We start from the raw sequence: 23815 nt of genomic DNA, 5'->3' as shown, positions 1-23815 counted from the left end.
CCCATCCACCCCATCCCCTCCCATCCATCCAATCCCATCCCATATCCTATCACATCTCATCCCATATCCTACTCCATCCATCCTATCCCATCCCACCCCATGTCATCTCATCCCATCCTGTCTTATCCCATCCCTCATCTGCTCAAAGCCCTCTCCTGTCTCACAAAGAGAAAAAGGCAAAGTTCTCACTGCAGCCAGGAAGGCCCACACAAATTGGGCCCCTCCCACTCCTGACTCATCTCCTACCTACAATCTTCCCCACCCCCATCTTAATTTTGTCACCTTAGCACTTATCATTATCCCATTGGCCAAACATTCAGCTTGTTTATCATTTGCTCTTTCACTCCCATGCTGGAATGTCAGCTCCAAGAGGACAGGGCTTTTGTCTGTCCTATTCCCTGTTGTATCTCCAGCACCCAGAACAGTCTCTGGCATTGTTCTGTACCTAGATGAATGAGTGTGATGACTAGATGAATGAGTGTGTCCAGTGCTGGCAGCCCCCCACCCCCCTTGTAGCTTGAGCTGCCTTGGCCCCCAGTGGTGTCCTGAGCATCAAGGGCATCTGATCTGGGCTGGTTGCAGCCTCAGTCTGTTTCCTCATCTGTAAATCAGGGGTGTGAGACACAGACAAGCTCTTGTGTGGCTTTATGTCTCTTCAGGGTCCCTATGAGGAGGTGCTGGGCCTTTGCAGAGGGCCATCCTCTGAGCATACCAGCCACCACCAGCCCTGGGGACAACAGAAAGGGGCCTGGTCATGGTTGGATGAGCAGGAGATGGGGTTCATGAAGCAGGCCTCTGAGTCCCTGAACACTCCTGAGCCTGACACATAAACATGAGCATGGGCTGGATACCTGAGTCCAAGGGAGAGAGTGGAGGACAAAAAAGCCTGGTGAGCACACCCAAAGTGATTCCCACTCTGCTGGACCTGGGAATGCCCATTCCTTGGGTGTGGATCAGGAGAGGCAGCTGGCCAAGGTTCTTGAGTCAGGACAAGAGATTTTGTACATGCAGTCCTGGGTGGGAGTGGGGAGTCCCAGGAGATTCCTTTGTCCATTTGTTCATCCATCCACCCATCCATCCAGCCATCCATCCATCCAGCCATCACAAAGTGGGGGACTCGGGTAAATCCTCGGTAAATCCCGACCTTCTTCCATCAAGGGCTCTGAATCTGGCTCCAGTTTTGCCCAGCACCAGAACAGTATGAAGAAGGGCACTGGATTAGAAGATTGGGTCCAAATCTGGTTCCAAGTCCCAAGTCTCCTGCCTGCAGAAGTGTCATTTAACTTCCAACCCCAGTTCCTACATCTGTAGAATGGGTATAAACACTTTCATCTTGCAAGGTGGGCATGAGAATCAAGTGAGATAAAGGGGGAACACAATTTCATGATGTAGTAAGGGGTGTTTTTCAGGATAGGTATTAGACATGGTGGTGTCTTACAGAGCCCCTGCCCCACTGGCTCACTTTCCCCCAGGCTGGCCTGTTCCCCTCCAGGTGTGCTTGCTGGGGCCAGAAGGTGCTGTCCTAAACACACTTCGGGCAGAGTCTGACTCCAGCCCAGAGCCCTTCCATATCATTCCATTCCCGAAAGCTCCCACTCCTCAGCCTAGGACAGGGCAGAGGGTACAAGGAACGAGAATTAGAGGATCTTCTGGAAGGGGCTATTTGAAGTTTTCGAGATAACAAGTGCAGGATCTGGTAACAAGAAAGACTGTGGAGTAGAATATAAAGGCCTCAAGACTTTTAAAGCTAAAATATGACACTCTGGAGACATTTTTCACTTTGACCAGGTGGCCCAGGGCAGGAAGGTGGGATCAGATGTGTGAGATAGACTCCACAGAACAGCATGGGGAGGGGGAGAGGGTGGGGTCTCCAGGGCATCAAGTGGGAAGAGCAGTGCAGACCCTGACTCAGCCACAGAGGCCTCCTCCCTCATGTCCCGTCCCCTTCTGGTTCACATCCATTCTCTCCTCGTCCGTCTCCTGCCTTCTGGGACCCTTCACAGCTCCCCAAGCAGGGTCGTTGGACCACCAATGAGTGTCGCAGGTGGGGGTCAGGTCTTCTGGGTTCTCCTCCCGAGTCGGCCACCCTTGGCCAAGTCACCTCTTACCCCAGCTCAGTCTTCAAGGTCTGGAGACCAAGGGGGCAGTGGACCTGGAACAGCAGGAATGGACTGAAACGGGGTGTGGGGGGGGTGGACACCACAAGGGCAGAGCTGGGGTGCACGGGGCTATTCTTATGGGGTCTGTCCTGCAGAAGACATGTGACAGTGGAGGAGGCCTCCTCTGGTCCCACTGCCACCACCAGGGTCCTCTTTCGAGGGGAGAGGAGCCAGCGGCCTCCACCTGCCCTGAAGCAGATAGGGTGCGGGAGGAGGCACAGTAGGAATACAGCTCAAGGATGCCTGCTTAGCTGAGGTAGCCCAGGAAGAGCCGTGTCGCGCCCTGCACCTTCCTGGCACTGTAGCTGGCTCCAGACACAGCCAGCCTCTTGACTCCATCATGTGTGGGCCAGGCAAGACTCTACCCAGTATCCCGGCCAAATCCTTGGGACCAACACTTCCTCCCAGCAGCAGACAGTCAGGCAGGGACGTCCTAGGGCAACGAGGTCGCAGGAGCAGCTCCTGGAAGATTCCATTCCAGGGGAAAGGGGGTGAGATGGGGGAACTACCTCGACAGGGGTTACGTTCTGGGGCAACCTTCTGCGTGAGCGTGGGGATGGCCACGAACCAGATCCCAGCCCCAGTTCAGGAGCTCCCAGTGTGGGGGCAGCAGAGGAGGAGGTGAAGACTCCAGTCTGCCCTTCTGAGCCTCCAACTTTCTTCATCTTCAGGGGTCTGAGGATGGGTGGTGGGCAGGGGGGGTACACAAGGCCTCCCTGGCTGGCGAGGGGGAGATCTGGCAGGCAGGATGAGGGCAGTCAAGACCCCCATCATTCATCCCCCCACTCTGTCTCCTGGAACACAGGGGATGGAACAGACTACTCCCAGGAGGGTCTCTGAGGCACTTGGTGTGGACACGGGCACAGGTCTAGTTTACCTAGTTCCTGAGCAGTCAGTGTTCATGACTTGGGCCTTGTCCCCTGAGCCCTCTGCTGATCCAGAAGTCCCCATATGGGGGCAAGACACAGGGACACATTCTCAGGTGGGAAAGATGAGCCCAGAGGATGTGAGTGCCTGTTGGGATCCCTGCCCAGGAAGCGGGGGGCTTTTCTGCAGGCTTGGTATGCCCACCCCATCACTGGCCTTCCCAGTCACCGACTCTCCCCAGGGTCCTGCCACCAAACTCTGCAATAATTACATACTCTGAACCTATTTCCCCACTGGGCTGGCTCTACCTGTCCAGTCTATGCACAGGGCATCCTGCTTTTGGATAAATCACCCACACTGTATGGCACCTGGGTCCCCCACACAGTAGGGGCTCAGCTTGAGCCACAGCCCAGAACTTGGGGCCTTAACCTGGGTCAACCTATCCAGTTCCCGTACTTACAAGGCTCCTGCACCCAAGGCAGGATTACAGTCACCTCCATTTCATAGATGAGAAAACTGAGGGCAATTGCCCTTGCTGAAACCACAGCAAATTAAAGGCAGGAGGGGGATTCCCAGGGGTGGATGGGACCTGTACCTCCCTCAGGTGCAAACATCTGGGGCTCCAGGAGAGGTGAGAACAAGAAGTCTTACTGCCACCGTGTGAGGGGTGACACCACAGGTGCTCTGGGCATCTCCTCACGCGTCCCACGGTCGCAGATCATAGGGGCGCCGGGAGCGGGGTGCTCCTTGTTTCGGGCGGGCGGCAATGCGCCCCAAGCCTTTGGCCCTGCCACTCCAGGCACCCGCCCGCCCGGGCCCCGCTCACCGATGATGATGGTGCAGGCGCTCACGAGCCCGATCTCCTTCTTGAGCGCCACCCGCTCCGAGGCGCCAGGGCCCGGGCCCGGGCCGGGGGAGGGCGAGGGTGCAGGGCCGGGGTTCCCGCGCCCGCTCGGCTGCTGCGTGTGGCCGACCATGTCGCTGTCCCGCCGCGTCCCCGCTCCCCGCGCTGCCCAGTGTGTCCGACCGGCCGCCAGTCCGTCGGTCCGTCCGTCTGTCCGTGCGCTCGCGGCCTTCGCAGCCCGGACAGCGCCCACAGGCGGGCGCATGCGCTGGCGCGGGGCCCGGGCCCCGGGCGCCCGGCTGCGGGGGCCAGGGAGGGGCGGAAGGAGGACCGGTCGGCAGCCCCCTCCCCCACCTTCCTTAAAGGGAACTGCCCCCACCCCCCTGCCTGGGAAGGAAGGAGAGGACTTGGAGCAGACCTGGGAAGAACTTTCCAGTTGAACGAAGGAAGAGGCCCTCCCACTGCCGGAGTTACATCCAGTCGTGGGGTGAGAGTGGGGGAGCAGAGCTCAAAGGCAAGACTGTCCCTGACCTCAACGAGACTGAGGAAGTTGGCAAAAATAATAGCTGTGTGTTTACTGGGACCCTCTGTGAGCCAGCGCTTCCATACTCCTTGAATCCTGGCACAGACCCCGAGTGCCCGCCTCCAGGGAGAAGGGTGGAGGTTGGGTCCATTCTACAGGTGGAAGCTGAGGCCCAGAGATGCGTGAGAAGCATCACAGAGCAAGTGGCAGGGCCCAGACGCAAAGCCTTTCTGATGCTTCCTTGGCCTCCGGGTGGTGATGGCGGGGTATGAGATACAGCTCTAGGGGGGATGGGGCTGCGTCCAGGAAGCCCTCGGAGGGTCAGGAGACCCTAGGCACCCACCATCAAAAGTCTGGCCTCCAACCCTCATCCAGAGCCTTGAGAGAATCCCGGAAGAGGTTCTGCCCTAACCTCCCCACCTCCCCGCCCCCGCCCCGCCCGGCTGGGCTCTGGGCTGTGTCTGGCAAGTTCCATCTGCAGATTGCTGGTCACAGGTGAGAGTGGAGGCTAGGGGGACTAGAACTCAGGGCTTTGGCGAAGGAAGGGCCCCCGCAGTCCAGGCCCGCTCAAGCAGATGGGGCCACCTCAACTGGCCAGGAGACACGGAGAAGGGGGCTGTGGCTCCTGAGGACGTGGAGGAGGTCGGGCGTGCAGGGTCCCAAAGAGGCTGCCTCCTCCCGGGAGCCGTCAGGGCTGTGCAGCCCCGGACCGCGGGGCAGACGGAAGGGGGGCCGCGTCGGGGGCCACCGGGGCGGCGGGCGGGGCGAGCCTGGCACTGCGCGGCCGGCGGCGGAACAGCTTTTGTCCTTTCCTGGCGGCCGCCGCGTCGCGCCGTCCCCTGCATGTGGATGAGGTCGCGCCGGGCGCCCCGTCCTTCCCCCCGCCCGCGGCTTGCGGGGGCCCCGCCCGAGTCCGACGGCCGCCCGGCGGTCCGGCGGTGGGGCGGGGGCTGGGGCCGGGGTCTGGGCTGCGGGCGGAGCAACGAGGTGCGAGCGTGGCGGTGCAGGGAGTTTGGCCGCCGAGGAGGGACCTTCGAAGTGGGGGGGAGGGGGGCGGGGATCTGGGAGTAGGGAGCGGGAGGACCCTGGGTGGAGTGCTGGGGGGACGCGGAGGGGGAGGCCACCGGCGAAGCTTCAGCCTTCGCGCTCCCGTCGTCGGAGTCCCGCATTCTTGGCGCCCTCTGCCTCCCGCCCCAGAGACGCGTTCAGCAGCCGGCTTTCTTAAAGGAGCCTCGCGCAGGGGGCGGGACAGGGGTTCAGAGGACTCCTGGATGTAGTGGAGTAGGATGGGAAGCCGGGGTGTCGACCTGCTGGTCTGACCCTCCCCACCCAGTTGACTTTGCAACACTAGGGTCTGCTGAGAGAGGGTCCAGCCAGGGCTAGTGCACTTAGGGATTGGCCTGAGCCTCACCCGGGAGCCTGGAGCGGGCTCCTGAAACGTGGAATGCATGTGTTTGAAGAGAAGGGGTGACTTTAGGGTACTGGTAGGATGGAATTTGCATGTTACTGTCCAGACCCACAGTTCAAGAGGACATTTTAGTGGAATCGAACTAGAATCGCAAGCCCCAGCGCAAATAAAAAGTTGGCAAGATTGGTCAGTGAGTACTTTCCCACATTAACAGAGAAAAAGAAAGAAAACCATGAGATCCTCTCAATAGATTCGGAAAACAATCATCCATGATTTAAACAAACAAAAAACTCTTAGCAGATTATAAAGAGAAGAGAAGAGAATGTACTTCATCTGATAAATGTTTCTACCCCAAACCCAAAGCCCTCAAAGGAACAAACAAACAAACAAACAAAACCCCCAACCTGACAGCTAACATCACATTAAATGGTTAAATGTTGGATGCTTTTCCACTGAGACTGGAAATGTGGAAGAATGTTAGCACTCATCAGTTCTGTAGAACACTGCACTAGAGGTCCTAGCCAGTGCAATAAGGCAAGAAAAAGAAGTAAAAAGGCTCACCTTTTAGTTAACCACAATTTAGAACAATGATAACGCCAAATGCTTGTGAGGATGTGGAACAACAGGAACACTTATTTATTCACTGCTTGTGAGGATGGAAAATGATATAGCCACTTTGGAAGACAGTCTGGCAGTTTTAAAAAAAAAAGATTTTTTAAATTAACATTTATTCATTTTTGAGTGTGAGAGAGACAGAGTGTGAGCAGGGGAGGAGCAGAGAGAGGGGGAGACACAGAATCTGAAGCAGGCTCCAGGCTCTGAGCTGTCAGCAACAGAGCCCGACGTGGGGATTGAACTCACAGACTGAAGATCATGACCTGAGCCGAAGTTGGACTCTCAACTGACCGAAACACCCAGGTGCCTTGGCAGTTTCTTACAAAACATATTCTTAGCATAGAATCCAGCAATCATACGCCTTGGTATTTACCCAAAGGAATTACAAACTTATATCCCCACAAAAACCTGTGCATAGATGTTTATAACAGCTTTTTTCTAAGTGGCAAAACTTGGAAGTAACCAGGATGTCCTTCAGTAGGTGAATGGATCAATAAATTGTGGTACATCCACCCAGTAAAATAATACTCAGAGCTAAAAAGAAATGAGCTATGAAACTATGAAAAAACAGAAAAAAAAACATAAATGCATGTTACTAAGTGAAAGAAGCTAATCCAGAAAGAAATAAAAAGGTATGAAGATAGGAAAGGAATACATAAAATATATGATACATTGGATTATATATATATATATATATGTGTGTGTGTGTGTGTGTGTATAAATGTAAAGTTAGTTAATTTAGTAAAGTTGCTGGATACTAGTCCAATATATAAAAACGAATTGGGGGCGCCTGGGTGGCGCAGTCGGTTAAGTGTCCGACTTCAGCCAGGTCACAATCTCACGGTCCGTGAGTTCGAGCCCCGTGTCAGGCTCTGGGCTGATGGCTCGGAGCCTGGAGCCTGTTTCCGATTCTGTGTCTCCCTCTCTCTCTGCCCCTCCCCCGTTCATGCTCTGTCTCTCTCTGTCCCAAAAATAAATAAATGTTGAAAAAAAAATTAAAAAAAAAACAACGAATTGTATTTCTGTGTACCAGCAACAATTAGAAAATAAACTCATAATAGCGTAAAGACTAAGTACCTAAATCTAGTGCGTTATGTGTACAATTTCTATACAGAAAACTATAAAACATTACTGAGAGAAATTGTAAAAGAGATAAATTAATTGAGGAGTATACTCTGTTCATGGATTAGAATTTAAGATGTTGGTTTTCTTCATGTTGATCTGTAGAGTTGATATATAGATCCAAAACACATTAACCCCAATGGTTTGTTTTTTTGTTTTGTTTTTGTTTGCTTGGATTTTTTGAGGGGGTGGGTGGAGGTGAAATTTGACAGGCTGATTCTAAAATATATACTAAGGAGGGGCACCTGGGTGGCTCAGTCAATTGAGTGTCCGACTTCGGGTCATGATCTCACAGTTTATGAGTTCGAGCCCCGCATCAGGCTCGTTGCTGTCAGCTCAGAGCCTGCTTAGGATCCTCTGTTCCCCTCTTTCTGCCTCTCCCCCATTCATTCTCTCTCTCTCAAAACTGAATAAACATTTATAATAAGATAAACTAAAATATAAGATAAAATAAAATATATATGAAGAAGAACAATGTGGAAGGATTTGCTACAGTTGAAAACAAGGATAAACAAATCAACCAGTGGAACAAAACAGGAACTGCTGAGATAAAGCCATCCATCTATGGGCCCCTGGTGTATCACCACGAAGTTGACATCACAGAAAAAGCACAGACTTTTCAATAAATGGTGCTGGGTCAATTGAGTATCCATAGTGAAAAAAATACTCTTCATCGCTACGTTATACCATATCCTAAAACCAAGTCCATGGATGTGCATGTGAAATGTATGTGTGAGAGATAAAACAACAAAGCACCTAGAAGAAGACTTGGGAGAGAATAGATTCACTTTCCTAAACAGGACACAGAAAGCACTATTGGTAAAAAAAAAAAAAAAAAAAAAAAAAAAGTGACAAATTGGACTCCATTAGAATTAGAAACTTCTGTTAATCAAAAGGCATGATTAAGGGGGGGGCCTAGGTCATGACGTTAAGCTCCTGACTCTCGATTTCGGCTCAGGTCATGATCTCAGGGTTGTGAGATCCAGCGGGCTCTGTGCTGGGCACAGAGCCTGCTTAAGATTCTGTCTCTCTCGGGGCTCCTGGGTGGCTCTGTGGGTTGAGCATTCGACTTCAGCTCAGGTCATGATCTCGTGGCCCGTGAGTTCGAGCCCCATGTCAGGCTCTGGGCTGACAGCTCGGAGCCTGGAGCCTGCTTCGGATTCTGTGTCTCCCTCTCTCTCTGCCCCTCCCCTGCTCACGCTCTGTCTCTCTCTCTTTCTCTCTCTTTCAAAAATAAACATTAAAAAAAAAAAAAAAGATTCTGTCTCTCTCTATCTGCCCCTCCCCCTGCCCCCTACTATCCCCACTTACACAAGTGCAAATGCACTCTCTCTCTCAAAAAGGCATGATTAAGAGAAGGGATAAGTAAGCCACATGTGAGAGGAGTCATTTCAATACACACATCTGATAAAGAGGTTTTATCTAAAAGAAATATGAAAGCTACTACAAATCAGTAGGAAGACTTTGAATAGGAGCTTCACAAGAGGATATCCGATTGGTTGGTAAACTCCTGAACAGGTGTGCAACCTTATTAGTCATCAGGGAAATGCCACCTAAAACCGGAACGAGGTACCACGGCACATTCACCGGAGCGTTTAAAATTGAACACCAGTGTTGGTGAGGGTGGGAACAATGTCGGGGGGCTCCTGTGCAGGGCTGGAGGGAATGTGCACTGGTAACTTCCATCTGACACCCCCCCCCCCCCCACTGTATCTCCAAGTGTCCATGGCCCAGCATCTTCATTTTGTATCAGATGCCTGTTGGGAACCACCTCAGATCCTCTAGCCTCACCTTGCTTACTTTTTTTTCCCACTTCAAGTGCAGCCTTCTGGCTCTTCCCATTACCCCCCCGGGGCTTCTCTGCTACCCCTGAAGTGTGAGGTAATGAAGGACCAACCTGGAACCCACAGACTTGTAACCAAAGTGTTGGGCTTCCTTTTTGATGATGACAGATGGGAGCCAGTGGACAAATTCTTCCCATCCCTCATCCCAGATGGACAAATCATATCCTAAAGCCTCTTGTGAGAGGGTCCCATGGGCCCAGCAATCAGATGCTTCTGGTGCCAAGTCGTGGCCAACCCGGAAACTCATCCTCATGTTGGCCCTCTTGCCTTCCTCTCTCCTTCCCCCCCCCTCCCTTGACTCGCTGCGACTGCACCACCTAATTAAGAAGTACCACCTGGGGCGCCTAGGTGGCTCGGTCGGTTGAACGTCCAACTTCAGCTCAGGTCATGATCTCACAGTTCGTGAGTTCGAGCCCCGCGTCGGGCTCGGTGCTGACAGCTCAGAGCCTGGAGCCTGCTTCGGATTCTGTGTCTCCCCCCTCTCTGTGCCCTCCCCACCCCCCCCACCCCCTCTCATGCTCTGTCTCTCTCTCTCAAAAATAAATAAACATTAAAAAATTTAAAAAAAAGGTGTTTAAAAAAAAGAAGTACCACCTAAGCTTTGGCCTCAGACTCTGTTTCTGGAGGGCCTGGGCTGAGATGCACTCCCGGGTATATACCCAACAGAAATGATGTATAAATGCACTAAAAGACATCTATAATATTGTGGTCTCCATGGTAGCCCCAAACTGGAAACCCGTATAACCATTGTCTGTAGAATGAATACATCAGAGTATATTCAGATCCTGGAGGCAATGAACAAAGGAAGCGGGCACTGAACAAATGAACAAATAAACGAATTGCTGCCATGCCACAACGTACAGAAATCTCATCAACATAACACTGAGCAAAAGAAGCTGAATGTGGTATTATGTTCTGGGGTGATTCCATTTACCTGAAGTTCTAAAACAGGAAAAATTAATGTATGCTGCTAAAAGTTAAGATAGAGGTTACCCTTGGAGGTAAGGACTGGAGGGGGGTAGGAGGGGGACCCTGGGGTGCTGGTCATGTTCTCCCGGTTTTGGATGCTGATCATAGAAGTATGTTCAGTTAGTGAAAACTTGCCAAGCGGAATACTTACGATTTCTGTGATTTTTTTTTCTGTATGTAGGTTCCATTCACTTTAACAAGAGTAGGACATTAAACATGTGCTGGGCAGGTCCCCGGGTGGGACAGGATTTGCTTGGTGGGGCGTGTGTTGCCTTGTAGGGTCCTTACCCACTCCCTCCTGTCTCCACTCCCAGAGCTCAGACTGTCCCCACAAGGTGGCGGGGGGGGGGGGGAGATGTCTTCACCACCCCAGGCACCTGATGCTTTCCACCACCCACCCTTTCCTTAGGGCTGACGACAGCTTCTTTGCTACCCCAGGATTGCTCTAGAGTGCAAACCTAATCCTCTTCCCTATCTTCAACTGTCCCGGCTCAGTGCAGCCACGGTGGGGGTGGGAGGGTGGGGGTGGGGTGGGTGAGGGCCAACCCTTCCCAGTGATATCTCGGCAGGGAGACCATTTAACTAATGAGTCATGAGTCATTTAACATCTGTGAGGTTGAGGGAGGGGAGTGGCTCATGAGCCCTCAGTGCCCATAGCTGTCTTGGGGGGCAGTTTGTCCAGACCCTGGGGTTCCTGGGCACACTGGTCAGAAGAGAGAAATGGAGGTGAGGGGTGACTTTTGGGGGAGTCTGAGACTTTTGTGCCTTCCTGAGTCACCCTGTGTCCTTCCCTGGCCCCTTTACAAGCATGGCCTTGTGTACCTCCTGTTGGTGGTGGTGGGGGTGCTGTGGGAACCAGGAACGTTTGGAAACATGAAAAGTTGGGGTTTGGGCCTCTGCTCTGGAACTGGGCTCTCCTCTCCCTCCTGACGGTCCCAGACCTATCTTGCTGGCCAGCCAGGAGGCTGGGCACCCCTCTGGCCCTGGCCTTCACTCAAGGACACCTGCTATTCCAAAAGATGCCACCAGAGGGCAGCTTTCCTATCCCTGGTTTGAACCCCGGTGGCCTGCCTCTTTCTGATGTCAAGTGATCTACGCCTCTGCTGGACCGAGTCCTACGGGGTTGGAGAGAGCAGAACAGGCTTCCTCAGACCAGGACCAACCTCCTGGGACCACTGGAGTCATCTGGGAGGTAGAGAGTGCTTCCCAAGGGCTGCCCAGGCTCCCTCCTGCTGCTGCCTGAGTGGAGAAGCTTGCCTCCTGGCCTGAGAGACACAGGGGAGGCCCCCGGGCCTGTGGGTGCTGGCCTGGGTCAGGAAACTCATAGTGAAACCAGAGAGATCTTGTAGTGAAATTCATTCCGCGCAGCACACCTGCCTGGGGCAGGCCTGGGGAGGGACTGGAAGGCAGGAGAGCCGCCTGTGGTGGCGGTGTCGTGGGGAGGGCCCAGAGCCTTATCTGATGGGCCCCAGCCTTTCTCACAGCTCAGTGGAGCCGCCCTGACAGGCCGACCATGGCCCGGTGGGCAGGGGCTCTGCAGGCCCCGCAGGCCCAGGCGCCCCACCTGCCCAGTAGGCAGGGAGGCAGTGAGCCTGGGAAAGGCGCGGGCGGTGGAGTGGGTGCCACTGGAGTGGAGCGGGTGCCCAGGAAGGCCCCTCGAGGCCCCGGTGTCTCAAAACACCAAGAAATGTCAATACCAGTTGCAAAAAATTGGGGCAATCTAGGCGTGCCCTTCGAACAAACTCACACTTTTGATGTAAAAGTGTGACTGCACATCGCCTGGTACTGCTTGCATTTGAGAATGCATCAGCTCCTGGGACACGGCAGGAGGTCATTCCATGGGTGTGGACTGTCTTTAGTCCTGTGGGTGGCTTGGGGGCCATGTGTGGAACATCACTGGGGGACCACACAGATCTGAACGTGACGCCCTGGACAGGATGGCTCTTTGGCTGCCCCCCCCCGGACACATACACCTAGATCCCCCTCCTGTGGGGGTGCCCCCTGCGCTGACTGATGCCAGGGCCGGTGGGGAGAACAGGGGGATCTGACTGCCTGGGGTTGTGGATGTGAACTGCTCTGGAGAAATGGGGTCCCACTTCTCCAGGGATCCTGTCTGATAGGGCCTGCAGGGTCCCAGGTGCCCCCCCAAAGGGTCTGAAGAGAAGCAATCTCAATGTCAGAGGGGTCCGCCCACCCTCAGCCCCTGGGCACCCTCCTGAGACCACCTCTGGGCACAAGGCACCAGCCACTCTGGGTGGGCTGGGCTGAGATCTGTCTCTGCTGCCCTGCTGCTCCCGAGCTGACAGCTGACATGAGTCATGGGGGGGGGGGGGGGGGCGGGGCGGGGGAGTGCTGGGAGCCTCCAGTCTACCCAGCACCATTGCCAAGGGCCCTTACATCTGTTGGAACTCTTTCCGAAGATGAAGATGGTGTGTTTTCTTGGGGTTCATCTTACAGAAGAGAGGAGTATAAAGTGAGGATTCTCAGGGCCTCAGTTTGCTCCAGCCTGCCCTTGGGTGGGGGCACAGTTAGCCTAGCTAAGCCTGGCCAGGCTGTGGGAAAGGAACGGGCTGTTGTCTGGGGGAGATGTGGCAGGGCTGAGGGTCCCATGGGCAGCTTCCAAGTGGATCTTCCTTCACACCTGGGCCTCCTTCCCTTCCCTTATCCAGAGGACACCCTCCCTCTTCCGCTGAGGCAAGAACCTGGGGGGGGTCTCACCTCAACTCCTCCCTATGCCCCGCCTCCCGTGAGCACCTAAATCTGGTCAATCCAATCAGACCCATGGCCCCAATCTTATAATGTCTTCTTGCGAAAATAAAATTCACAGCCGATATAACTTACCTTCATAAGTTAAAAAATCGATACCGTGTTCTAACTTCGAAACCAGGGAGAAATAAAAGGAAAGTAATGAATAACTTCATAATGTGTATTCGATTATGAAAAATGCTTGGGTATGATCTCCAGAGGACTCAGACGCTGCTGGTGATGCAGGAGCTTCGCAGCTAGAGCTGCTGCAGACACAGACAGGGATTGGCACAGCCTCCCAGGCTCGGATGCCTGCGGAGGCCACTGCATCTTGGGGACGTGATTTTACAAACTGGGGAGCAACGCTTGGTAAATTTCCAAATGAAACAAGATTCCCTCTCTGCTAGGTTTTCATGCGTGTTGCATCCCTAAGAACTTCTGTGTTGGAAAGTGGAAGTAGCTTCCAGACTCCGATCAATACTAACAGAGTTTTCACCTACAGCAGGATTCCTCAGCCACGACGCTAGGGACAGGCTGCTGCACCGTAAGATGTTGGGCAGCGTCCCTGGCCTCCACCTGCTACATGCTGGTAGCACCTCCACCCAGGTTGTGACCATCAGAAACGTCCCCACACGTTGCCAAAGTTCCCCCCCCCGCCATCTGAGTGTCCAGTGGAATATTTGCACGCTGTGTGGGATGCGGGTCATCTTGCCACGGGGCAGAACACTGCTCACATCCCAGGTCCCCACCGCCGATGCCTACAGCACCCCATTACCGCAGCACCCAGCGATTTCCCCTCCGTTTCTGAAATGCCTATGGGAGCAGCAAGTCACTGCTGAGAGCTTCTCACCTACCTGGTTCTCGAATCCAAGGCGGGGCGGGCAGCCATGCCCAGAAGCCCCTTCCTGGCACACTCTTAATACCTACTGTTCTGAATTCTCCCTGGGGCCCTGTCACCGCCCCCTCGCTGGCCCCTGCAGGGCCATCTGGCCCATCCCCACCACAGCCCCCATTGTCTCCAGGCTCCAGCCTCGCCCGCCTCACCCCTGCTGCTGCTCCCGAATTCCAGCCTCCCCCTTCTCGTCTTTTCCTCACTCTTTCGCTCTGGGTTACCCTGGAGCTCCATTCAGGTCTGGAGGAGCTTTCTCTTCCAGAAGGAGGTGTCCTTCCTGGGGAGCCCTTCCTGAGCTGTCCCCTCCCCCGCACGAGCTGGGCTAGCATTTCCTTCCAGGTTTCCCAGTGCCCATGGGAGTATCCGGCCAGGCCACGTTTCTCCTCTGTCCCCCGCCCCCTCTCCACCACCTTCATCAGAGTCTGGCTCCAAGAAGGGGCACGACTGAATCTGTGGTTCAGTTCAACTCTATTTTCATTCACGGAGGACTCCTGTACCCCCCCACCACCACCACCACAAATTTGAAGGGGGTCATGCTAAGGGGTAACCTCTCCTGGGCTACACCATTGAAGCAGAGCAGCTTGGGAGCGACCTGGAATCTCGTCCCCCTGCCCAGAGCTTCTGCCCCTTCTCCTGTAGAAGTGGGGGGAGGGGCAGTAGGTGGACATTGGAATTTCTCCGGCCAAAAGTGCCAGGGAAAGACCTGCTCCAATCCAAGTGGAGCTGGGGCTGAGGGAAAGCACTAGGGAGGCAGAGGGGCACCCTGATTCCTACCAGGGAGGAGCCTTTAAGAGGCTGGCCTCCAGTCCGGCCTCTGGCACCTACCCTTTGTGGAGCCCGAACTCCCAGCTCCGGAGGTATTCTTGGGACACAGAGCGTGGGCATGGGCAGTGGTCACAGGGACCTGGACTGGACTTTGCCTCATTTGTCCCTCCCCCCCACAACTCTGCATGCCCCTGACCCAGGTTCACAGCACTCCTCAGCCCTGGGTGGCGACTCCATCCTGTCCTGTGGGTGTCATGGCTGTTGGCACGCTTCCTCAGTGCCGTGCAGGGACTGGAGGCCAGGTTGGGGCGGGGGGGGGGGGATCAGGGAGGGGTGCACAGGTGGACAAGGCCCCGTCCAAGCTGTCAGGGTTGCGTGCACAGTGGTGAGGGACGTCTGGGTCCTGAGAGGAGGGAGGGAGAGACCCTGATCCCCAGAAGACTGGGAAGTGAGCTCCTTTCTCTGTTAGCGTTTGCCAGGTCTCAGTGCCCCCAGCTGCGAAATGGGGAAAGTGACCCTTGTCCTCCTGTCCTGGTTGCTATTGGAGAAGGCGGAGGGCATACCTGAAGTTGGTCTTTTCAGGCCCAGTGGGCTCTGGAGTCCCAGGCCCCAGGCAATGCCCTGTGCTCTGGGTCATGAGTGCCCCATGCCTCAGTTGGTTGGGCCGCCTACCAGGCCTTTCCCCCAGTTCCTCAGGCTCCTCTTGGTGACGCAGGCAGCTTGGCCCTGGCTCAGCTGAGGTTGCTTTTGGCTGATGTGGATGTACCCATTCCTGGGCCTGGCCTGGCTCCCACACCCCTTTCCCCTGCCCACTGTCCTCAAGAGTCTCCCCCCCGCCCCCGCCTCATTCATGTGGGCCTTGCCTGTGAGCTGGCTCTTCCTAGGCTTCTAGCTAGGGTGCCAACCTCCTGGGTGCCAACCTCCTGGGTCCTTGCTGGTCCTCGACCTTGGTCTTGTGCTTCTGGTCCAGGTTTGTGAGGCCCAGTGGGAGGAGATGGGCAGAGAATCCAAGGTGTCATTGAGCCCTGCCCTCCACGCCTCCCTCCCCAGGGTGGACCAGCTGGTCATGACGCACCTGGGGATGGGGTGGGGCTGGCTGGCAGGAGCTGGTCTTGGCGGGCACTGGAGAAGGCCCTCTGCCCAGAGGGTCTCAAGGACACCCCCTTGGGCCCCTCGTAGCATTGTCACCATGTGTGGGAGGGATGAGCCTTGAGAGAGGGTGTGAGAGTGACTGTGTGGGCTGGATCCCCAGAGAGCCCGCTGGGGGGACGGGTCCGTGAGAATGTGAGTAGGTGGAGACCAAGGCCAGCCGTGCCCTTGCTATTTGGGACAGGTCCAGGGAAGGAGTTTTGGGATTGGGGACACAGTGCATCAGGAATACTGGCCACTAGGTGTCACCAGGAGCCCATGGGACAGAAGAAGCCTCCTGGTGAGTGGCCTGCGCCCCTTGTCTTCCCAGGTGTGCCCACTCCCACCGGCAGGGGCACTCCCTGGTCTGTCTGAGCATCCACCAGCAGCACTGAGCCGGTGGGGAGGCGGTGCCCCATCCAAAAGGAGACATTTGCACGGAGGCGGCCCGTCCTACCTCCCACCCACACAGACCCTGGCTGAGGACACAGCTGAGGGGGTGGGAAACAGCTCCTTGCCCCCCCGCCCCCCCCCCCCCCCCCCGGCCCTGCTGCTTTCTGCCGGCACCTCCAGGGGAGCCCTTTGACCTGCACCCTGGCCTGCCTGCTTGCCTGGGGAAGGAGGAGGGTAGAGTCCCACTGGCACCTGCCCACCTCTGTCCCCACCCAGGCCCAGCTTGGCAACTGGATTCCCAAGGCCCCATTCAGCCTCCTTCAGACCCAGCCCCCATCCCCTTCCATGCACTCACCGATGCCCTTGCCCATGCACTCATGCAACGTTCAACAAGGACCTACTGTGTGCCCGGCACTGGGGATCCAGCCACAAACAGGACAACTGGACTCCACCCTATGGAGCTTGCGAGCTGTAGAATATTAAAGTCGCCAAATAAATTAACCAGAGAATGTGTGATGGAGATGCTGTCACGTAGGAAATAAACCATGAAGTAACTGGGAGGGCTACTCTGGGGGGGGTTATGAACAGGTAAAGAGGAGAATCAGTCATGTGAACATTCAGGACAGGCAGCTGGAACAGCATGTGCAAAGACCCTGAGGCAGGAAAAAGCCAAACCTGTTATCAGTGAAACACTGAGGCCTTGTGTAGGAAGGGTGCAAGGATAGAGATTGGAGGGTGGGAGGAAACAGACCAGAAAGAGCTTCAGACCACATTGCCTTCTTCTCCCCAAGGACACTCAATGGGGAGAGGTCTCAGGGGCTATCCCTTCTGCAAGGTGGTGGAGCCTTCCTGCTGGAATGTGGCTGATGGGCCTGTTCTATTCAGAGCTCATGATGGCCACTGAAGAATAGGAGGGCCCTCATGCGGGACCTGAGAGGACCTGGCCCTCATATCTCTGTGGGCTGGGAAGCAGGTAAAACCCCAAGAGGGCCTTTCCCCATTGGTCGAGGGCTCCCCAGAGCAGGGCAGGGCAGGGCTGGTCTGTCTCAGTTCCCAGGCTCCTGGACACTCTTCTTGGCTGAGAACAAAAGGAGGGGGTAGGTCAGTCAGAGGGAAGGGTGCAGAGTTCCTGTCCCGAGTCTCTCCACTGCTCAACACCCCGTAACGTCTCTGCACCCTTCGGAATAAATCCAAAGACCTTCCCACGGCAATAGCCTTATATGCGGTCCCCTAATCCGGCTTACCTCATAAACTGTTCTTGTCCCCTGCTTGGCTCCAGACCCACTGCTCCTTAAGCAGGCACACTCCTGCCTCAGGGCCCCTGTCCTTATTGTTCTCTCCGCTTGGAATGCTCTTCCCAAATATCCTTAGGGCTCATTTCCTCACCTCCCTCAGATGTGCTCACATATCACCTTCTCGGGAAGTTTTCTCTGTTCATGCCTTTGCAGAGCACATCCCCAACCCCCTCTGTACTTTCTCCCCACAATGTCTTGCTTCTCTCCCTGACCACCATCGGAAAGTCTGTATGTTTAACTTCTTTCCTTTTATTGCCGCCTCCCCCACTACCTGCACTAAACCGTAAGCTCGGTGATCTGTTTTTTTCACTGGATCCAGCCCACCCAGCACAGTGGCAGCACACGGCAATAAATACTTATTGAGGGAGTGAATGAAGGAAGGAATGAATGGATGAGATGAGTGGGACAAGCCTACCCCCATCCCTCCTGGCTGCTGCCGGACATCCTTGGGTCTTAGCCCCCATCCACCTCCAGCAGAGCCCCGAGGTCCCCAGGCTTTGTCATGCTGGCATGTCCTGCCATCAGCCCTGGAGGGAATTTTAGGGAGGTGGCCCCCATGAGGGGCTTCCAAGGACCAATCTAAGCTGGAAGCGGTGGGCCAGACTGGGGGCCACCGTGGCAGAGCCACTGACCACGGCACATCTGTTTCTTCTTTATGCTCCTGTGAACCGCAAACCCCATTCAAGGGCTTCAGGCCCCCCTGCCTGGTGTGGACTGTGGGCGTCGTGATGTGCCCGACAGGTTGCATGGAGCCACCGGGGGCACGTGGGAGGAGGCGGGAAACCTCACGGCGGGGAGGGACAGGCCACAGCTGTCCTGCGTGCTCTGGGGGTGGAGTCGGTGGACTCTCAGGGGGAGAAGCACTGGTATCAGGGTCTCTCCAGGGCAAGGCCCCTGGGAGCTCCTCATACTCATGCCCTCTTACTGGAGGCTGTGAGTAAAAGGGCCCCACCAAAGGGCCAGGCCTCAGGGCACCCCAAGGCTGCTCAGCTCTGAGGTGGATGCCGTCCCTGTGTAGAGCCTCTTTTGGTTTCCAAGAGGTATTGAAACCAGAACCAGCACCCCCCCCCCAAGTAATATTGAACACCTAGCAGGAGATGATGGGTTGAAACTCAATGAATTGTTCTAAAAGAAGATCTGACTCCAGTACCCTCATAAACAGACTCCTAGAGCGGAAGGGTCAACATCTGGCCTAGGGATTTAAATATCTTTTTGGAGAAATGTCTTCACAAACCCAATACTGAAAAACAATGCTCTTTTGGGGAGGAAGATGAGGCAGCACCAACTTTTGGGAACCCTTGGAGGGACCTGCGGGAACCCCAGGGGTTCCCTGGAACGTGGTTTGAAAATCAGATACACCCACCTACTGCTCACTGCGGTGAAGGGGGCCCTTCCTCCCGACAATGGCTTGTAAAGCCAGTCTGCCGTGCCTGATGTTCCCAGTAGGGGTCACTGCTTGGAGGTGGTCCCAGGCGGGCCTGGTGGCAGCGAGGACAGCTCCAGACCCCAGTGGGCCACGGGCCTCAGCCTCGGTGCCAGTGACCTCTAGCCTAGGTATGCTCTGAGCCAGGGGCCACCGCATGCCTTCCCAGCGGACAGAGCTGCCCTCTGGCCCTGCAGCCAGCTTGGCCAGGGCTGATCAGGAGCCCTCAGCTGTAGGACAGCCACCAGGGCCGGGGCCATAGGGACTGGTAAGGGTTTCTGGCTAAGGCCGGACGAAGCCATTCCAAGGGACAGCTGGAGTGTCTCTCCAGTCAGCACCTGGAAGGGGGCCAGGCCAGCCTCGGGCTCGGGCCAGACACATGTGAGTACACTCACACACACACACAGAACGTGCCCACATGTGCCCACAGTCGCACGGTTCACACATGGATGCCAGTGCACGTTCACACACGTACCTGGTGCACGTAAATGCACCCACCCATAACATGGATACACATGAGCGTGGACTAACAAGCACGTGGATGTATGCACGTGCGGATACACATGCACGTGGACACAGGTGTGCCCGCCTCACTCTCCCCCCCCCCCCACCCCGGGGCACGGATGGAGGAAACCCATTTGGGTCCAGTGTGTTCGGGGCGAGTTCAGCTGGGGGAGGTGGCCTTTCTCCCTCCAAGTCACAGCAGCGCCTCCTCTCCAGGCCAGCCTTGTCCCAGCCTGGACCCGTGGGTGGATGTGTGTGGGAGGAGTAAGGGGCAGCTGGGGTGTCTGGCGGCCTCTGGGACATCTCTCTGGGGTGGGAGGGAGCAGGAATTGCGCCTGTATCCTGGGGAAGTGAGCTGGGCATAGGGCCTGAGGCGGGAGTTGGGGGGGGGGGCGCTGCCTGACTCTGGAGGAGCTGTGCTCGCTGTCATTTTGGAGCATTCCAAACCCAGTCCCTAGGGCAGGTAAGATGTGGGAGGCTGTGCGGTTCACTGGGCTACAACCCCCTCCTTCGGGAAGTCAGCCCAGCCCTCAGCCCGCCGTCCTCTCCAAGGGGAGGTTGGGCTTATTGACTGTCATCTCAAATCTGAGAGGGCTTTGGGGGCTGGAGCACATGACCTCCTAGTCCTTGCTCTTCCCGGCCACACAGGCCCAGGCATGCTGGGCCATCAGCCCAAGGGCCATAACTGAGATCACCTGTGGCATGACAATTGGTTCCCCGCCTGTCGAGGGACCTAGAGCCATGAGATGGCACTCCGTAGCCCCCCAGCCCCTCATCCCAAGGAGCCCCCTCTGGGGTGGGCTCTCTTGAGTCCAGCTCGCTGACCAGCAGCCCATGCCCACAGCCCTGGGCAGGGGACACAATTCTGTCACCTCCCCCACCAGATCAATACCTCCGAGCCTGCTGTCAGCAAATCTTTGACCTCTGACCCGGCCACACAGTGTGACCCCTGAACCTACCGGTCTTTCCACCAATCCTTGCTCTGGTCTCTGGGGTGGCTGAGGAGAGGTGACTCCCGGCTACGGCCCCGGCTGTGAGGGGAAGGGAGTGTGTGGCTGTCAGCCTCCAAGGTCCAGCCTCTTCTCTTCACTCCACACTCAGGGCCCAAGTCAGCGGCCGCCCCTGGGGCCCTCCCTGGTAGGACTTCCTTGGCTGGCTAATAGGCTGGGCCTCGGAGCTGAATATGCCAGACAGCCAAGGGCTGTGAATGAAGGATTTGGAGTCCCTTCTGGGTACCTTCTGGGGCTCAGGGCCCCTGGGAGGTCAGGGGAGGGACTCCGGGCATCCTATCTCCTATCTGAGGCCAGTAAAGGTGTCCCTCCCTACCGCCTCCCCCAAATTGCAATGCATCAGGCCAGGGGCCTGAGTCTCGGAACCCCCATCCTTATAGCATGGGTCTGGCTGAGAAGAACCCCCAGGATAGGGAGAGTGCAGCTGGGGATAGCATGTAGTCCCCATAACCCCCACAGCCGGGGCACCAGCCACATGCCTCTGGGGGATTGGAGGGCCCCTGTCCGCCTATACAGGGGTCCCCCTTCCTGCAGCCAATCTCCCGGACCAATCTGGGTCCCAGCAGCCCTGACCCGAGAATGAGGAAGAGGCTGATCAGAGGCCCCCAAAGTGCTCCCTAGCCCCATCCCCTTCAGCTGGGCCAGGAGGGTCACTGCTCTGCCCTCCCTGTCCTGCCCATCCAGCCTGCTCCAGCCCGTTGCCCCATTGAAATCCCCTGAATGACCCTGCAAAGCAATTTGGGGAATCCTGGGCTCCTACGTGGACACCAGTACCTGAGACTCTGGCCTCAGGAGGTCTGGCCAGGACAACAGGACCACCAGGTCACGCACCATGTCACCCTTACCTGGGTGCCTGTCTTTGGACCCGTGGGTGCCTCCATGCCGGCTCCTGCTTCTAAGAAGAGACCTCTCCCCCACACAGGTGTTCCGAGAGCCACGGGGCCCAGCACCCCTCTGTCCTGGGTCCATCTGTGTCTGCAGCAGGGGTAGGGGGAACGGCCCAGAAGCTCCAGTGATGAGACGCCTCCCCCCCACATATGCCAAGGTGAGGAAGAAGGTGGGTGAGGCAGGATGGACAGGGGCTCCCCACCAAGATGGGAAGGCAGCTGAGGAGTACTTGGAGGCGTGAAGACATGCTGCCGATGAGGAAACCGAGGCTCAGAGAGACCGGAAGGGGAGTAGCCAGGAAGTGGGCTCAGGGTCAGGGAGTCCTCGTTTCTCCCCTGACTCCACCGGCCTCCCCCGAGACCCCCAGCAGGTGCCCTGGAGGAGGAATCCTGACCCATTGCAGGGCCCCCTCAGGCCCTGCCTATCTGCCTCCCTGGGCCACGTTCAGGAGCCGCGAGGGGCGGGCGTGTGGTCAGCAAGCCCTGAGGTCAGCGGGCGGGACAGGGGCATCCATAAGGCCCCAGCACGGCATTCTGAGGCCCTTGGCCACCCTGCTGCCCCATCCAGGCAGTTTTCTAAGCTGTCTGGGAGCCTCATTTCTTCTCTACTTGGGACCTGGGCCAGGCAGGTGGGAACAGCCATGGGGTCCAGGACTAGTGGCCGGGAAAAACAGCAGTGGAGGTCACCTGTGCCGAGCGGTCCCTCTTTGCCCGCCTTGGGCTAAGCCTGCTGCCCGGTGACCCCACCCAGGCCCAGGGAACTAAGTCTCAGAGAAAGGAGTGACAGCCCCCCCTGGGAGATGGAGCTAGACTTGACCCCAAGGCCTGGAGTCACAGGCCTGTGAATAAGAAATCCTGCCAAAAGTGCAGACTGAGCGATGAGGGTCGAGGGTCACAGGCTACTCTTCACGCGCCCCAGCTTGCTGGGCCTTTGCAGCTTTGGACAACGTGTAGACAGAAGAAGAGTGGGGTGCAGGTAGTTCCAGAGCCCTGGTCCCTGAGGCATGCCCGGCCTGCCCTGCACCCCCGTGGGGACATAAGGACATAAGGACTCGGTGACCGCACAGGGGAGCCCAGGCTCTTCCTCATTCTAATGATCACCCCTGGGGCCCTTGCTGCTCCCCGCGGAGTCCCAGTGTTGGCACATGACATCCAGCCCAGATGGTCAAACCCACACTCTGACATATCCACACAGACCCACACCCCCACACACACCACACATAGATACACATGTCACACTGACATGACCCGCAGACACACACAGACCAAGCTCTGACTCTGCCCATGTTTGTCACACACACACAGGCTCACAGCAGCCAAGTCACCCTGCGGGATCCCTGGGGCCACACAGGTTCCCGTCCCAGAAGTTCCCAGCCCCCACTGGGCAGAACGTGGAGGTCAGAAAGGACGGGGTGTCCTGAGCTGAATGCCTGATGGGAGAAATTCAGAGGGAAAATGGGGGACCATGTCCCACAGGGTGTGGAGGAGGGGTGTCAGGGGCTTAAGGTGCCCTTTGGGGGGGAGGCCTGGGGCTGTATCCCCCCACAGCCTTCAGTCCCCCTACCTCCTGGGGACTGCCTTGAGGGGCCTCTCACCCCCTCCAGGACCAAATACCTCTCCCTCCCCCGCGGGGGATGGGTGCGCACCACAAAGGCCGGTCTTTGATTCCACACGTACCCTTTCACGGCTGATCTGAGGTGACCTGGCTGACCAACCCGGCTCAGATGGAGGGGCCTGTATCTCGTGCCCGGAACAAGGGGCCTGGGCAAAGACCCACCGTCTGCTTCTGGGCATGAAGAAAGCCTTTCCCAGACTCTGTGGCCAGGCCAGCCTTGGGTCCCAACCCTAAACTGGTGGAGATAGAGGTCCCTCTTGGAAGTCAGGGCCCCGGAGAACTCTGACCCACTGTCTCTGTCTGACATTCCATCCCTGGAGCCAGATTCTTCTGCTGTTAGTTACCCAAGGCTCCATTAAAATGTGAACGCCTCAAGGGCCATTCGGGAAGGGATTGAAGAGGGTGGGGGCGCTGAAGGCCAGTGGGGCCTGGTGTGGGCTGGTTCCCAGGAGGCGCTGGTTTTCATCAGTCCTCTGGGGGTCTTCCCAGAAGTCAGGCCTGGTAGGCAGTGGGATTCTGAAGCCTCAAGCCTGCTGTCCTCTCCTTGGCTGGGGCCCAGAATGGCAGTGACAGGTTTGCAGAAGGTGAAGCAGGAACTGGGCTCCAGCTAATGCGATATTTCCTGGGGTGGCCTCCCTGCCCCCCCCCCCCCCCAGCAGAGTAGGGCAGTTACTGCCCATTGAGGGTCACCACTGCCCATGTCAGTCACTGCCAGCAGAGGGTCAGCAATGGCAATGGGGGCAGCCACTAGGTCTTTGGAGCAGGGAGCTGGACACACAAAGATAGCAAAGGCCTTCAGGGTTCCTG

The 23815-nt window shown here is 56.5% G+C and overlaps 1 protein-coding gene across 1 annotated transcript in view; it reads right to left on the bottom strand.

Annotated features, from left to right (window-relative positions):
* Positions 1-4137, bottom strand: part of SLC7A10 (solute carrier family 7 member 10) — a 15976-nt gene extending 11839 nt beyond the window's left edge. The window contains exon 1 of the mRNA XM_040445618.1: positions 3853-4137. Within this exon, the coding sequence (XP_040301552.1) occupies positions 3853-4135 (283 nt within the window). The 5' untranslated portion in view covers positions 4136-4137. The remainder of the gene's footprint in view (positions 1-3852) is intronic.
* Positions 4138-23815: the final 19678 nt, after the last annotated feature.

The sequence above is a fragment of the Herpailurus yagouaroundi genome, unplaced genomic scaffold (genome assembly GCF_014898765.1).
Source record: "Herpailurus yagouaroundi ecotype Mexico unplaced genomic scaffold, PumYag 194, whole genome shotgun sequence".
Taxonomy (NCBI): Eukaryota; Metazoa; Chordata; class Mammalia; order Carnivora; family Felidae; genus Herpailurus; species Herpailurus yagouaroundi.
This window is presented reverse-complemented; position numbering and strand designations above follow the sequence as displayed.